The 17619-nt window shown below is 44.9% G+C and overlaps 1 protein-coding gene across 1 annotated transcript in view; it reads right to left on the bottom strand.

The window, feature by feature from the left end:
- LOC142020235 (testis-expressed protein 11-like) overlaps positions 1-17619 on the bottom strand; it is a 104966-nt gene that overhangs the window by 16554 nt on the left and 70793 nt on the right. Inside the window, exons 9-12 of the mRNA XM_075007918.1 lie at positions 9590-9706; positions 8434-8506; positions 2510-2659; positions 1563-1671 (exon numbers count right to left, since the gene is read on the bottom strand). Of these exons, the coding sequence (XP_074864019.1) occupies positions 1563-1671; positions 2510-2659; positions 8434-8506; positions 9590-9706 (449 nt within the window). The remainder of the gene's footprint in view (positions 1-1562; positions 1672-2509; positions 2660-8433; positions 8507-9589; positions 9707-17619) is intronic.

Raw genomic sequence — 17619 nt, 5'->3', positions numbered from 1 at the left:
CCACTGGGTACAGATACTCCATGAATGTCAAAAGTAATTTGATGAAAAACAAGAAGTCCTGTGGCACCTTATAAACTAACAGATATTTTGGAGCACAAGCTTTTGTGGGCAAAGACCCACTTCATCAGATGCATGAGTGGGGCAGTTTCAGAGCAGGATTTAAAGAGGGGGTCTCGGTAAAGGGGAGTGCCAGAACTGACAAGGTCTATTCAGTCACGGTGGATGTGGCCCATTATCGGCAGTTAACGTGGAGTTGTGAACACAAGAGAGGAGAGAAGAAATAAAGTCAGTTCAGTCAGGCAGGATGTGGCCCATTATCAATTGCTAATGTGGAGGTGTAATTTGATGCTGTTTCTTTCCATTGCACACAGAGGGTACAGCACCTCAGATCTGTGTTCAGATTGGGTGCTCATGATATACTGCATGACCACCAGTGATGTGTTCATAACAGTGACTGTAACAGTAGAGAGCAATGCAGTTCATATTTTAAGAGATGGTAGGTGCACAGTAAAGGGAGAACACTGAAAAATGTTGTGAAAGGCAGCTGGAAGCCCACAGAATGGTGGGATGGAAAAAAAGAACATCCTGGGACACTTGTCCCATGTTCATGGTGCAGTGAGATCCATTCTACTATCCCACAACTTCTAGCTGTAGAAAGTGACAAGTAGCACAGTGGGATAGCTACACTGCTCTCACTGTTGATGCTACCGCACCAACTTTGGATACACTCCTTCAACAAAGTGTTGTCTGAACATGAGTAAGTGAGGTAATTATACTGTTTTTGATCATTAGCATAGCTTTAATTGAGATAATTCTGTAGTGTAGAAAAGTCCTATATGAAAAAGTTGTTTTCCGCCCCCCCACATTATGGGATCGTCTCTCAGGCATTATGTTTTAAGCACTGTCACTCACTGGTTTTTAGGCTGATACCTTACAGCGTTCCTCTCCCTAAGGATGTGTCTTCACTAGAGAGTTAACTCAGTCTCCAATTCAGTCCCCTATAAATCCTCTTCTGTCCACATACTACATCCTCTGTGATGGGTTGGGACCGCCTCGGGACTGTCAGCTGATGTGCTTTGACCACACTAAGCTTGCTTTACTTAACAGTCAAGGCACCCTGTAATGCTGTCTTGCTGAGCCCAGCTCACCAATCTGCTTCAGTGCATATACAGAGACAGGGCCAAACCCCCAAGGCCACATGCACACACTGTAAGCAGCATAGTATGACACCTTTTCACAACACTCAAATATACAGTCCTTCTGGGAGCTGAACCCTAGATCAAGATGTTTTATGCTGTATAGAGATTCGAACAGTATAAACTCATAAAATTCACCTACTTTCTCAGTGTAAAGAGAGATATGTCCAGACTTCTTGCCCCCAGTCCCAGGTATCAATAACTGATTCCTTTATGTCTTCCTTCCCTGAGAGTCCCTCATATCCCTGCCAGTGTGATATACATCCAGGATAAACAATGGCCAGTTGATGGGATACATGACTATTTGGCTTTCTTCGCACATTTCCCCTCTTATTCCTTCTAGCAGTAATTGGTGTGAACACTAACCTGACTCTCACAGCATCAAAGGCTTCCTGTTTCTTATGAAGAATCAGTGCACTCTTGAGGGCCTTCTTACACACAGATGGATAATGAGCAGGAGACTCCATTGCTAATGCTTGAAAAACAAAAGAACACATGGAAGGAAAAAGAAGTGACAAGGTCAGACATCCCGTTCATTGGTCACTGCACTGTTACTGGATCGCCTGTGATGCATGACTCTAGAATTGTACAACAAATATGCTTTTTCATAAGCAGCCATTTTATTATTGTCCTGCAGAGGTGCTCAGTATTAGTGACTGCAGGTACAGAGCACAACCAACGTGGGTTTCTTTCTTTCTTGTCAGAAGTGCCTGAATGACAGCTGCAGAGCTTAAGAAAATTGGGGCGTTTTTAGTGAATGAGAGTCCCTTTGTTGGCTGGCTCCTTCTGCTGCAGTGACACAACAATAGAGGTATCCTACATTAACGATGCATACTGGGTTTTGTTTTACATTTCCTGGCAATACCATATCTTGACTGGTTCATAACTTAAGACTGGTTTATAATTACATCACAGAGTGTTTTAATATTATGTGCTGCGAAGAGCCAAGAGAGACATATTACAGAGCCACTTGTCTGAGTATCACTGGATTAGAAAATCATAATGGTTCCTTTTGGCCGTAAATTCTATGAAAAGTTTTTGGATTTTTGAGATGGAGGGAGTCTGTAGAGCACTGACTCACCCACAAAATATCACCAAAAGATCTTTGAGTACTGTCAGGATCACAAATTACCACCCCACCCCCAAGATTATAAAGCATATCTGGATTTTTGCATAGATTTTCATTGCTGTAGAGCATAAGAGAATAATCTAATCCACTCCAAATGAAAGAGAAAAAATATCATAAGATGCCACCATGGCCAATTTTCTTTACATGGCCTTAAGAACTGTAGAAATGTTAATAGGGCCCTTACATGCAATGGTTTCCAGCGTCTTAGTTTCTATTTGTGGAAGCTCCCACACCGACTCCAGTAGGCTGTCCACTTCTGGATCAGTGAGTTTGGCTCTTGCTTCAAATTCATAAAGCAACAACAAGGTGTCTGTTGGGTCTTTGGAGAAATCTCCTGCAGAAAAGACATCATATTGCCTGTGACTAGTCAATCTGTTACTAAATTAAACTGTAAGATGCAGCCCCGCAGGGGCTGGACGACATGTCTCCGCCTAACAGCTGATTGCTGCCATGGCGGACCCCACTATTTCAAAGTAGCGGGAAGAGGAACATCTACACACTTCCTACTTTGCCATTAGATGTCGACATAGAGCACTATTCCCATTTTCTGATAGGAATAGCGATTTCGCTGTCTCACTGTCTTAACATCAATTTCAATTTTGAAGTAGCGTGCACCATTTCAAAATTGTGCTTGCTACTTCGATGTTGCATTCTAGTGTAGACACACCTTTAATGACTTTAAAAAGTATCACTGGCACTTGGACTGTACATAAATGTCAAAACATCAAATTTTGGTGCTCAGCCTCAGAAAGGTTGCTGACCCCTGCCCTACACTGTGCCTGTAACTTGCTTCTGGTCCCTTACCATCATTTTGCTTCTGCACTGAGAATGAGAGTTCCATGAAACAGTATTCAGATCTTCCTCTATGTTTTGCACAGGGTCAAGCACAGAGATGGCATTTACAAATCAGCAGTTAAAACTTTTGACATACAAGAAAGAACCTATTCAATAGCATTTTCCTAATGCCAGAAAAGACTGCTGCCACCTCTTTCTTCTGAAGCTTCACTATAAAGTAGAATCACCAGATCTCCTTTAATCCTGATGCACGTTCTTTTCAGAACAATAAGCATAATAATAATAACACCTCATTTTTATATAACATGTTACTTAACGATCTCAAAGAAGTTTGCAAAGATGAATAAGTATAATTTATCCCCATAGTATAGATGAAGGTACTGAGGTATAAAGAGGTCAGCTCACATACCCAATGTCGCACGGTGTGTCAACAGAGGAGCAGGAAACAATGAGGTAGTATTCCTCCAATGTACATCAGTGAGCCTGCACCTGTAGCTTTAACTCAGGCAAAACTCCCACTGAAACCAGTCCTGCAAGACTCTGCCCAAAGATGATGTTCTTAGAACACAAATAAACCATAATAGCTTGTGTAGCAGGCCCACATGCAGGAATTTCTGGGGCATGTGCTTTTTTTGGAAATGCGGACCACCGCCCACAGCAGGTCCTGCCCACAACTGCTGCCCCTCCAGTCCACTTGGCACTGTCCCTCCCCCTCAACCCCTGCTGCCCTAACCCTTTCCCCAGCTCCTACCTTCCCTGCATGCTGGAGTGCTGGATGCCTTGCACCAGGCTGGCTGGTTGGTCCAGCCCTACAGGTAGCAATCAACAGCTCAATCTGGCTGGTGGTTGGTTTCAAGAGGCATGCCCCAGAGATCAGTTCTGGGACCAGTACTGTTCAATATCTTTATTAATGACCTGGATGAGGGGATAGATTGCACCTTCAGCAAATCTGCAGATGACACTAAGATAGGGGGACAGGTAGACACATTAGAGGGTAAGGATAGGGTCCAGAGTGACCTAGATAAATTGGACAATTGGGCCAAAAGTAATCTGATGAAGTTCAACACGGACAAGTGCAGAGTCCGGAACTTGGGTTGGAAGAATCCCACAAGCACTGTTACAGGCTGGGGACTGACAGGTTAAGTAGTAGTACAGCAGAAAAGGACCAGGAGATTACAGTGGATGAGAGGCTGGATATGAGTCAGCAGTGTGCCCTTCTAGCCAAGAAGGTTAATGGTATATTGGGGTGCATTAGAAGGAGCATTTCCAGCAGAGATAGAGAAGTTATTATTCCTCCCTATTCAGCAGTGGTGAGGCCACATTGGCAGTACTGCATCCAGTTCTGGGCCTCCCAGTACAGAAAGGATGTGGATGCACTGGAGCAGGTCCAGTGGAGGGCAACAAAAATGATTAGGGGCTGGAGCACATGACCTACGAGGAGAGGCTGAGGGATCTAGGCTTATTTAGTTTGCAGAAGAGACAAGTGAGGGGCAATATGATAGCAGCCTTCAACTTTCTGAAGGAGAGCTCTAAAGAGGATGGAGAGAAGCTGTTCTCAGTAGTGACAGATGGCAGAAAAAGGAGCAATGATCTCAAATGCAGTGCAAGAGGTCTAGGTTGGATATTAGGAAAAACTATTTAACCAAGAGAGTGGTAAAGCACTGGAATGCATTATCTCGAGAGGTGATGGAATCTCCATCCCTAGGGGTTTTTAAGTCCCGGCTTGAGAAACTCCTGGCTGGGATGATTTACTTGTGGCTGATTGTGCTTTAGGCAGGGGGCTGGACTCTATGACCTCCTGAGGTCCCTTCCAGCCCTAGGATTCTATGATTCTACCTGCCCCAGCCCCACGCGTGCACCAGGGCTCTCCTGATGTCATGCAGGGCAAGGGAGCCATGTTCCCTCCAAGATTTTCCATCCTTGGGATGGGTTGAATTTTCTTTTGGATAGGCTAAAATTTCTTACGTGCAACACTAATAGTAAGATAGGGCATGGATGTGCACCTCAGGTATGAGCAAAAAGCCTAGATATAAAGGAAGAGTCCATAGATGTGGAAGAAAATACATTAAAATAAGGGATAATTAACAAGGAACAATGCTTCTGATGTTTCTTTAATATGAAATCAAATAAAAAGAAAATCAATACTGTTCTTGGAGTACCTCTATTATTATCCTTTCTAACAACTCAAGCTAGTGAACAAAACAAAATGCATATTATCCACACATAGCTTTAAGATGCTAAACAAATCTACAAGTCAATTAGAATTACAGTAAACACTTTCATATCCAGCAGCCCTGGAACAAGAGGTTGCCGGATAGTCAAATATTCTGGATAATAGAGATGTATACTCAGCAATGCATAACACTAAAGAAAAAGATTAGATACTAAGAAACAAACAAATATGTATGTAGAGTACTTTATTTGCCAATGACAGTAGTATTGTACACTGTAAACTTATAGGCTACACCTACACAAGCGGGTTTTTCCAACAAAACCAGGGTTTCGTTGAAAAAACCCACAGAGCATCTGCACGCAAAATGTGCTTTGTCGACAGACTGTCGACAAAACCCAGCACATCCGGTGGCAGCATTCTATCTCTTCCCGTTCAGGTACAATACCTCTCCTGGCAGCATTTTATTGACAAAAAAATATGTGTAGATGCTCTAGGGGCCCTTTTGTCAAAAGGCGGGGCTTCTGGTTACCTGGGAAGCCCTGTTTGCTGAGCTTCCAGGTGGCCCTTGTCGAGAGGGCAGCTAGGCCGTCTGGCCTCTCTCTCTCTCAACTGAGCGGATTCCTCTTTTGATCTCCTTTTGTGTGTGGATGTGATCTATCAACAGGTTTTGCCAGAAGATCTCTTCCGACAGCAACTTCTGTTGACAGATGACTGTTGTGTAGACAGCTCTACTGTATTTGCTGTATTTATTTATATTTACTTTCACCATACTGTACTTATGGAAAATGTAACTAAAATTTACTTATGGTTAAAATGCCACTTATTTGAGAGTTCTGGATAATAGAATGCCGGATATGAAAGAGCTTACTGTACTCCAAAAAGTTATGGGATGGAGTGGGGGAGGCTCAGGGCAGTGAGCTAGTGATGTGGGGGTGCAGGAGTCAAGTTTTGGGTATATGAGGTGCTCGTGGTATGGAAGTGGAGGGTGTAGGGGTACAAAAGTTAGAGCAGTATGCTTGGGACATGCAAGTGCAGGTGATTGCCTCCAACCACCTTCCTCTCCCTGGCACTCACCACACAGCACTCTGCCACTGCTTCCCAGCCCACTGAGCCCTGCTTTTCTGTGGACAGCTGGAAAGCCTCCAGCCACCCACAGAGAAGTGGGGCTCAGCAGGATGGGAAACAGTGGTGGAGTGTCACGGGATGAGAGCAGGGGGATGAGGCAGAGTTGATCCCATGTGGTTGCTGGTGCTGCCACCGTCTCCTACCCCAGCTAATCTGGTTGGAGAGAGGGCCAGAGGTCATGGTGGGGGCAGAGCAGGGTAAGGGCAGGGTGACTCTCTGTTGGGGGTGTGAACTGATGCTGCCAAGTACAACATAATCACAATTCACTATAGTCATCTGGATTTGTAATTTCAGTTTTCCTTGGAAAACAGCAGTCAACACAGTAGGCCAAATCTAACACCACGGTGACTCCACTAAAGGTGACCAACTCTAACAGATTCAGTGCCTTTCCCACCCAGCACCTCAATAAAAGGTTACACAAGGGCCTTCAGAAGGGCGAGATGAGGATCAGACAGCTAGCAGAGGAGAAGCGAGCGCACAGAAAGCACACTAAGGACTTGCCAGACACTCACCACCTCTGCAAGAGATGCAGCAAGGACTGTCATTCTCGTGTGGGTCTTCATAGTCACAGTAGACGCTGTAAATGAAGCCCTCAATTTAAACTATAAAGGGTGCGATCCATAGTCTATGCAGACTGAAGGATGCCTACTACTACTACTACCTCAATAAAAGTTGCCCGTGCCCAGTTTCACACACTCAGTATGACTAGTATGTAACTCTTGCTGTGAATTATGTATGTGCCAGCTTGAGCTGTTAACTTTTCAAGTGCTGTACAAAATACAGGCTGAATCAGTTCAATTTTCAAATATTCATCACAATAAAACATCACAATGTCCTATACAAACCACTGGGAATTGTTTTATGTGTGTTTTCACCCTAGCCCACTGGTACTGCATGTTCAAGGGGACTTAGAAAAACGGAAAATCCAGGAAATCTTGCCACCATATACGTATAGACAAAAAGTTGAGAGTGATTCAAGTTAGTTAAAGGCAGGCATATAACAAACCCTGTTACCGATTGATAATAAAGAGGCAGGGCTGAATCATATGAACCTGCCCTTTCCTACTTAGAGGAGTTCATGTTTAAATGAGGTTAAAGCCTGGGAGAGGAGAAGAGAGATTCATTCTCAGTCCTAAGAATACCGTATACTGAGGTATATGTCATGTTCATAATCTTATTTTTCTCATTTTGCACTATAACTACTTTGAGCATTTTAGAGCACTATAATAAATCCTCAATGGCAAGACAAAATTTACACTAACAGCTTATCATCATTTTATTTTCTTCAGGTTGTCTTGAGGAAAACAATATACCAACCCTGAAAGCTCCTCCAGAGGAAAAAAAGACATCAAACAGTTCTGCCAGTTTAGGTACAGTACCTAATCCCTGAATTTGAGTCCCAATGTGCCATTTTAGTTAAATTGGGAAATTGGGAAATCTAGACTTTTTTCTTCTGTTAAACTGACAGTGCAATGAAGCAGGTTTGTCAGAATAAACATTGTTTTAAAGGACCTGGGAATTTTTGTATCAGCTGTTCTACAATCATTTGGTAAGACCATAAAATTAATCTGAAATCTCTGAGTTTGAAAACTGCTAAATCAGACAGCATCTAGACAATGAGAAAGCCAACAAGGATACACAAAAATAATTGTGCTGTTGGCCTTTCCAGTTCAAACATCAAATTACTTTGTAATACAGATGTTTTAGTATTTTTTGGAAAGAACAGTTAGTTCACTGATACTCTGATGACTATCATCAACGTTGAAGTGATAAATCCTAGAAATACATACTTTAGGTAGTAACAGAGAGGAAGCCGTGCTAGTCTATACACTATCAAAACAAAAAGCAGTCAAGTAGCACTTTAAAGACTAGCAAAATAGTTTATTAGGTGAGCTTTTGTGGGACAGACCCACTTCTTCAGACCATAGCCAGACCAGAACAGACTCAATATTTAAGGCACAGGTACTGCTTTTCTACATAATCAACAGCATTTGGTTACAGAATTTCTAGCTTACCTGTTAGCTTCAGAACATTCCAGATCTCCTTGCATGCCTGGATGTGATGAAGGGCCTGAGACAGAAGCTCAATCTATTTTATGAAATTAATGTGTCATTTTTAAACTGATTTTAAAAGGAAGCATAAATATAAATCTCACAGCAAACTACAGAAGAGAAGCCTTCAGAGTACCTGGCTACACAATAAGTGGAAAGCCAGACTAACTAATTCATTACCATATGCACCCAATTTTCTTTTTCTTCTTCTTTAACACCCATTCAAAGCAGTAAGGATCCTTTACACTCACTGCTCCACTAGTCTAGGCACATAGCACTAAGGCAATCCCAAAGGGCATGGTTTACATGAACCATAAAATCAGAAAACATTGCTACTGAGTGCAAGACACTTTCATAGAAGCTGATCTTCCTATCTGTGCAGTGCAATACTTCCAGCCTGTCTTGGGAGTAAGAGACTTGTATCAGAAATTGAACCCAAGTAAGCAGCTCAATAACAACATAGGGCACCATAATCTGAACTGCAGTAAGAAACTGAACCTAATGCCACTTGGCAGAGTAACTGAGGGCATTATCATCTGTATTTGTACCAGAAGCCAAACCCTGGAATCCAGATTGGTATCTTCCCATCTGTCTCTGTACAGAGTTGTAGGAGGGGCCAGGCACAGGTTGAAGACAAAATGAGAACAACAAGCAGCATTGCTATGTTTTGCATGGCTGGGCTCTCAATCGTTGTCAGAGAGGTGCAAAGGGAAGTTCATAGAGTTACCATTAAGGTCATTACTCACAGGAGTGAGTCACTTCCAGGGGCCGTTTCTACACACGCCGGAGAAGGTGGCATGCTAATAAACAGCCCGAAATATGCTAATGAGGTGTGGCTGTAAATTCCCCATGCCTTATTAGCATAAGGTCATATGATTTGGAGTCCAGAAGATGCTCTTCCAGACTCCAAATCATGTGACCTTATGCTAATGAGGCACGGGGAATTTACAGCAGCGCCTCATTAGCATATTTCAGGCCCTTTATGAGCATGCCTCTATGGCATGTGTAGAAATGGCCAGAGTGTTTTAAAAAAGAAATCTATTTCTCTGCAGTGTTCTCACATTAGAAGATCACAAAGGTCTCTTCTGCACCAGGGCTAGTTAACATAACACCACTCCACCTGCTCGGTATGTGTTGAACTGCATCGCCCCATTTCCAGATCAACTGCAGCAGCCAACAGCAAGCATGTCTTCTGGGCAATCAGAACAGCTTTATCAGAAGGACAAAACTGGGACAACTGAAACAGAAATATGAATAGTGAGAATACAGCCAGGCGACCGCAAGCAAACTACAAAGACAGAAATATTGTCTACTACAGCAATGAAAAGAAAGCAGTTTACTTATTGGGTGTGTCTACACGGGCACAAATCTTCGAAATGGCCATGCTAATGGCCATTGCAAAGATTACTAATGAGGCACTGAACTGAATGTTCAGCGCCTGATCAGCATGAGGATACTTCCAGCCGCAGTGCTTCGAAAGCACCACTTCAGAAAGCGCGCGGCTTGGCACAGCTAAACGGGGGTCCTTTCTGAAAGGCTAAGCTGAGCAAAATAAGGGGATTTCGAAAGGTGTGGGGTCCTTTCAAAAAGGACCGCCGTGTAGCCACGCTGAGCCGTGCACTTTCAAAAGTGGTGCTTTCGAAGCGCCGTGGCTGGAAGCATCCTAATACTAATGAGACACTGAATATTCAATTCAGCGCCTCATTAGTAATCTTCGAAACGGCCATTAGAATGGCCATTTTGAAGATTTGTTCCCGTGTAGACACACCCATTGTTTCCATTTTTCCTGTATCTCCCACTGTTTGTGAGACTTTTCCAAAGGCTCAATTACCATTTTCTTGTTTCCAACTCATTTTTCCATCTGGAGAGCATTGATTACGTTACTTCTGTTGAAGCTGACCCTTAGGAGCCTTTCTGTTTTCTTCTTGGTTTATACAACAGGAGCAGCAGCAGCAATGACAGCACAATTGGGGATAAGTATTACTTAAGGGGACACTGGCTGGATGAGGGCATGTCTTATATGGGACCAACCTCTGCTGGTCAGAGAGACAGTATTTCATGTTTTCATGGTCCACTGAAGTTAGAAGCTTGATTCTCTCACCAACGTAAGATATTACTTCACTCACTTTGTCTCTCTAATACCCTGTAACCAACATTGCTACTACGGCATCACGTAATTAAAAGGATAATCTCAATCATGCTTTTCTATTTTTCTGTATTCCTAGCTCTCAAAAGCTCAAACTCACTTTCTGCTTCTCTTACGGACAAATATTGTTTTTTTCCCATAATCTGAACAAACACATCAGCGCTCATCACCTAATAAATAAATTTGTTAGTCTTTAAAGTACTACAGGACTGCTTGTTTTTCGTGAAGCTACAGACTAACACAGCTACCCTTGCATGTTGAATAGTAACAGAGAAGTAGCTGTGTCAGTTAGTCTTTAAAGTGCTACATCACCACTGTTTGGTACACCTACCCTTCTGAGACTAGTCACTTTTTTAGTCACTCAATCCTTTGTTGCCACAATACCTCAGAACCTAAAGTCTGTAATTTAAAATTACAATGCAATGAAATTGCACAAGTAACATTCATCTTCGAAACAGACAACTTTCTCGGGGCCAATATCGAACGATGGAACAAAGAAACATATGCCCTAAAGACTATCATAAACCTCAATATCCTTCCACTCCTGATGCAGGGTACAATTCTACCTGCCTTGCTAATAGAAACATAGAAAACAGAGTATATTTAATATATTAAATTACTTGGAAGAACAGAAATAACCTCCAGACTCAGAAACTCTCCTTGTGGAGAGCAATACAAGAAAGAATGACTCAAATATAACATATGCTAGTCATATTGCTTCTAGGAATTCTAAAAGATGTTCAGTTACTAATAGGATAAGGGTCATATTTGACTCTAAACAGAATCGAGTATATAATTTATTGAGAATTTTGCAATCCCCACAATTCAATTATCCCAGCTTGTCACCTCTACAATAGTCTGAATATCAGAATCTTTTGAAGATGCAATGAAAACTAATCTGTGATGGGACTGTAACTCTCATGCTGCAATACCAATAGGAGATGCTGTACAGGGACTTATCTATCACAGCATCTAGGGGACAAAACACAAGCAGTCCTGTAGCACCTTAGGACTAACAATGTTATTTACTAGGTAATGAACTTTCGTGGCTAAGACCACTTCATCAGATTTGGAGCAGATAATAAGCATCCTTTATCTAATGGGGAAGGAAAGGATAAAGTAGGAGAAGGAGGAGAAGAAGAATTAAAAAAAAAGCAGGATGGGGGAGCCACCTGTCATTAATAGGACCTGTGAAAGAAGTAAATTAAGTGGGATGGGTGCCATTCCTGCAGATATCAAAGATGGGGAACAACAAGAAGTCCTGTGGCACCTTATAGACTAACAAATATTTTGAAGCACAAGCTTTCATGGGCAAAGATGCATCATCAGATGCATGAGTGGGGGGTTCCAGAGGATGGTTTAAATATATGGGCTTATGAAAAGGAGGGAGTCTTAGTCAAGAGGAAGGACAGAGCTGACAAGGTCTGTTCAGTCACAGAGGATGCGAGGATGCGGCCCATTATCAGCAGTTAACGTGGAGCTGTGAACATCAAGAGAGGAGAAATCAGGTCAATTCAATCAGGGAGGCTGTAGCCCATTATCCAAGATGGTGAAATTGCCCTTTTAATAGTAGTAGGCATCCTTCAGTCTGCATAGACTATGGATCGTGCCCTTTATAGTTTAAATTGAGGACTTCATTTACAGCGTCTATGGTGACTATGAAGACCCACACGAGAGTGACAGTCCTTGCTGCATCTCTTGCAGATGTGGTGGGTGTCTGGCAAGTCCTTAGTGTGCTTTCTGTGCGCTTGCTTCTCCTCTGCTAGCTGTCTGATCTTCATCTCGCCCTTCTGAAGGCCCTTGTGTAACCCCTGCCTCCATCTGCCGTGGTCGTCTGCGAGTTCTTCCCAGTTGTCCAGCTCGATGTCTACCTCTCTGAAGTCTCTCTTGCAGACATCTTTGTAGCGCAACTGGGGGCGTCCGGGAGGTCTTTTGACAGAGGCTAGCTCACCATACAGGATGTCTTTTGGAATCCTTCCATCATTCATCCAGTGGACGTGGCCAAGCCAGCAGAGCCGACGCTGCCTGAGGAGGGTGTGCATGGTTGGGATTCCAGCTTGCTCGAGGACGGCGCTGTTGGTCACTCTGTCCTTCCATGATATTCCAAGGATGCACCTGAGGCAGAGCAAGCAGAAGACGTTCAGCTTCTTTTCCTGGCAGGCATACAGGGTCCATGTCTCGCTGCCATAAAGGAGAATGCTGAGGATGCAGGCTCTGTAGACTTGCATTTTGGTGTGAGTGTACAGTTTGTTGTTATTCCACACTCTCTTGCTGAGTCTGGACAGAGTTGTGGCCGCTTTTCCGATCCTCCTATTTAGCTCAGTGTCCAACAACAGGGTGTCAGTGATGGTGGACCCAAGGTAAACGAACTCATGGACGACCTCTAACGTATAGTTGTCAATGCTGATTGATGGAGATTCAGCAACATCCTGACCAAGTACGTTTGTCTTCTTTAGGCTGATGGTAAGCCCAAAGTCCTTGCACGCTTTGGAGAACTGATCCAGCAGTTTTTGAAGCTGGTCTTTTGTGTGAGACACTACAGCAGCATCGTCTGCAAACAACATGTCTCTGATGAGGACTTCTCGCACCTTAGACTTAGCTTTCAGCCTTGCAAGACTAAACAGTTTCCCATCAGATCTTGTGCGCAGCAAGATGCCCTCTATTGAAGATCCAAAGGCATGCTTCAGGAGGAGTGTGAAGAAGATCCCGAACAATGTCGGAGCAAGCACGCATCCTTGTTTGACGCAGCTCCTGATTCTGAAAGCATCCGATAAAGCGCCGTCATATTGGATGGTTCCCCTCATGTCTTCGTGGAACGACTGGATCATCTTGAGTAACCGTGGAGGACAGCCTATCTTGTGGAGCAGTTTGAACAGACCATCCCTGCTGACCAAGTCAAAGGCCTTGGTCAGGTCGATGAAGGCTATGTAGAGTGGCTCTCTCTGCTCCCTGCATTTCTCCTGCAGCTGCCTTAGAGAGAAGGCCATGTCAACGGTAGACCTCTCTGCGCGGAATCCACACTGCGATTCGGGGTACACCCTCTCAGCAATCTTCTGGAGTCTGACAAGGATGACGCAAGCGAACACTTTACCAGTGACGCTTAGGAGGGAGATTCCACGGTAGTTGTTGCAGTCGCTTCTGTCTCCTTTGTTCTTATACAATGTTAGCGTTGCGCATATCCTGTGGAACCTCACTCTCTTTCCAGTACAGGCACAGTAGCTCATGTAGGTCTTCCAGGAGCGTGTCCGCGGCACACTTGATTACCTCTGGTGGTATACCATCCTGACCAGGGGCCTTTCCTGCTGCAATGCTGTCGATGGCTCTCTTCAGTTCATCCACAGTCAGTTCCTGATCCAGTTCGTCCAATACTGGTCAGAACTCGACGGCATCGAGGGCTGCGTCAACCACAACGTTCTCGCGTGAGTACAGCTTGGAGTAGTGCTAAACCCAGCGCTCCATCTGTTTGGTTTTGTCAGCGATGACTTCACCAGATTTGGATTTCAGAGGTGCCATCTTGTTCTGGGTGGGTCCTAATGCCTTCTTCATACCCTCGTACATTCCTCTGAGATTACCAAAGCCGGCACAGGTCAGGATGTTGCTGCATAGCTGGAGCCAGTGGTTACCGGCACAGCGCCTGGCTGTCTACTGTACTGTTCTTCTGGCCGCTCTAAGTGCTTGCTGGGTACTCTGGCTCGGTGAGCGTTTGTACTCCAGGGGTGCAGCGTGCTTCTTTTCAATGACTGGAATCATCTCATCGGAGTTAGCTTCGAACCAGTCGTTCGTGTTGCTAGCTCTTCTTCCGAACACCGACAAGGCCGTGTTGTAAACTGTATCCCTCAGATGTTGCCATTTGGATGTCGCATCGGCGCCCACAGGGCTGCTGCGCAGATTTTCCTGGAGGGTGTCTCTGAACTTTTTAGCTTTCTCCGAGTTTGCCGTCTTTCTGGCGTCAATGCGGGGCCTTCCAGCAGGTTTAGAGCGGTACAGCTTCTTGGGTCTCAGCTTCAGCTTGGAGCAAACTAGCGAGTGATCTGTATCACAGTCAGCACTACGATAGCTGCGTGTCAGAAGGATGTTTTTGAGGTTATTACGCCTAGTGATGACCACGTCTAGTTGATGCCAGTGCTTCGAGCGTGGGTGTCTCCACGACACTCTGTGCTGGGGCTTCGTTCAGAAGAATGTGTTTGTGATGCACAGTTCAAGGAGACGCTGTCCATTGTCATTCATTCTTCCCACACCAAAGTGTCCTAAGCAGGAAGGTCATGAGGCCCAATCAGCTCCAACTCTTGCATTGAAGTCACCCAAGATGTACAGTTGTTCATGAGCAGGTATTTGCGCTACAGCAGCACTAAGCATGTCACAGAACTTGTCTTTTACTTCTGGTGTGGCGTACAGGGTTGGAGCATAAGCGCTGATCAGCTGGATGGGACCGGCGCAAGTTTGAAGCGTGATCCGAAGAAGTCTTTCTGATCCGCCCATGACTAATTCCACCATTTGTAGAAGGGTGTTTCTGACTGCAAAGCCAACATCATGCTCTCTGGGTTCTTCTTGGGCTTTACCCTGCCAGAAAAAGGTGTAGTCCTTTTCCTTTAGAGATCCCGAATCTGCGAGTCGTGTCTCTTGCAGTGCAGCGATATCTACTCGGAGCCTCTTCAGTTCCTCGTTGATGACAGCGGTCTTTCGGGTGTCACTGATGGCCTGAAGATCTTCAGTCAAGCCGGTCAGCATGGTCCGCACATTCCAGCAAGCAAGCTTAAATTGTTGATGTTTCTCATTTCTTGTTGATTTTCTTATTGGTTTGCCTGGTGCCCAAATTTCAGTCACTTGTCAGGTTCAGGAACCTTAAGCCTCACGCACCCAGCGAGGCAGGTGAACTGTGGCGGGACAGTACCCTATCGGCTGGGAGCTGCCCAGCTTGAGGCGGGAGGTAACTGTCCAGTGAGATGTGAGGATCTCTCCCACTGTCGAAGGCAACCCCTGGCGCTTGTTCTCTACGCCAGTCGAGCAAGAGCTTATAACCGGTATCTGCTGCCTCCCGTGTTGACGCAACGCAGTTCAGCGATGCCGGAGTACCTCTCCGGGCATGAGCCTGGGCACTTATTATGGAGACTCTGGGCTGCCCAGACACCAGTGTCCCCCTCTCGGCTTTACTGATATGGTCCAAAAGAGAGGATAACCTCCACGTCTGGTACCAGGTCAGCTGCAGGAGTTGCCGGGACAGTGCCAGAAGTTGACACCAAACCGCCTTCAGACTCCACTCCAGATTTTTTGTCAGGGTTTACTCCCTTAGCCTTCCTCCTTCCCAGGATAACCCACAAGGCAGTGGGGCGTGGGTTTAAACAGCAGGCAACAGAACATCAGTGCTATGGGCCTGCAGAGGCTGCTGCTAGTCTCCCTATTACACTGCATTTCGTGGTGAAGTTGTAGAGCACATATACCTTCAGAGCCCTCCAGGGACATTTGGATTTGCACTGATGTGCTTTACAAAGAAGCCCAAGATATGCCCTTGTAATATGTAAGATAAATCTAGGGCAGTACTACAAGGATACTGCAGGTTCATTTCATCCCAGCAGGGGTTCAACATTACAGTAACTGCAGTTCACGCTATTTCAAACCCTCATGAAACAGCAGCTCTTTGTTATTTAAATTATTCAGTGAAGTCAAAAATGTGTGGAAGTATCCTTTCCATGTTAATTTGCAGCCTAACCTGTGCTGTGTTGTTCTTATTAACAGCTTTTCCAAGATAAATGAGCCCTTGTTTGCTCACCTTTACTGGCACAACAGATAACGCTGCATTTGCTCTGAAATCACAACTGATGGATGTGCTGTTTTGAAGATTTAAACAGTATTCCTAGAATGCTACTTTTAATTTCAGCCTCAATTCACAAGTGTTCAAGTAGCTTGTTGGGATAAACCTGTCCTGAATAGAACCCAATTCTACAGACAGGAGCTGTGTCTAGATCAGACTTCTGCGTAATTGTAATACAACATATTTGTGGCACATTTTATACATACCAAGGTGTAAATTTACTTGGATAATTATAGTAGTGTGAATACAGGAAGATTACTCAGTAAATGGATTTCTTTGAAATGCATCCTCCTATGGATGAAGCACGTCAGGCATACTTACCACCTAGACACTTTTAATCATACATTTTTGGTGATAGTGCCTATTCAGCCTAGGCATGTGCCCTATGTTTGCTCACCCTGCACTCTGAGGGTTTACAGGCTGCACAGTTCCTTCTCTACCATGATGTCCCCAGAGAACTCTCCAAAGCAGAGAGGAAGGAGGCTGGGTAGTGAAGCATCTACAAGCAGACATATTTTTATTTACTGCATAGGGGAGTAAAGAGAAGTTACTCACCGTAGTAACAATGGTTCTTCGAGATGTGTCCCCGTGGTTGCTCCACAATAGGTGTCGGGCTCGCCCCGGCGCCGCAGATCGGAAACTTTCCAGCAGTTTCTCCCGGACCGCGCATGCACCGGCGCGCGCCGCTCCCTTGCACGTCCCCAGCCACGTGCGCGATCCGGTCCCCACCAGTTCCTTGACCAACTGCCTCGGATGCTCCTGAAAAACACTAAACAGAGATCCAAAGTGGGGAGGATGGGCGGGTGGTGGAGCACCCACGGGGACACATCTCGAAGAACCATCGTTACTACAGTGAGTAACTTCTCTTTCTTCTACAAGTGTCCCCGTGGGTGCTCCACAATAGGTGACTACCCAGCAGTAACCCAAGTAAGGAGGTGGGTAATCAGTTTATGTGCAGCTTGCCCCTGAAAGGACTGCAGTCGACAGACGGGTATCCTCTTCGAATACCCGGTGCAGAGCATAATGCTTGGCGAAGGTGTCATAGGATGACCAGGTCGCTGCTCTACAGACGTCTTTTAATGCGATGCCCTTGAAAAAGGCTGTTGATGCCGCCACCGCCCTGGTGGAGTGAGCCCTAGGCGGGGCCAGCAAAGGAGTCTTTCGAAGTTAGTAGCACATTTTTATACAGGACACA

This window comes from Carettochelys insculpta, chromosome 13 (genome assembly GCF_033958435.1).
Source record: "Carettochelys insculpta isolate YL-2023 chromosome 13, ASM3395843v1, whole genome shotgun sequence".
In the NCBI taxonomy this organism is placed as follows: domain Eukaryota; kingdom Metazoa; phylum Chordata; order Testudines; family Carettochelyidae; genus Carettochelys; species Carettochelys insculpta.
The sequence above is the reverse complement of the archived record's forward strand: the minus strand, read 5'-3'. Positions and strand labels throughout refer to the sequence as shown.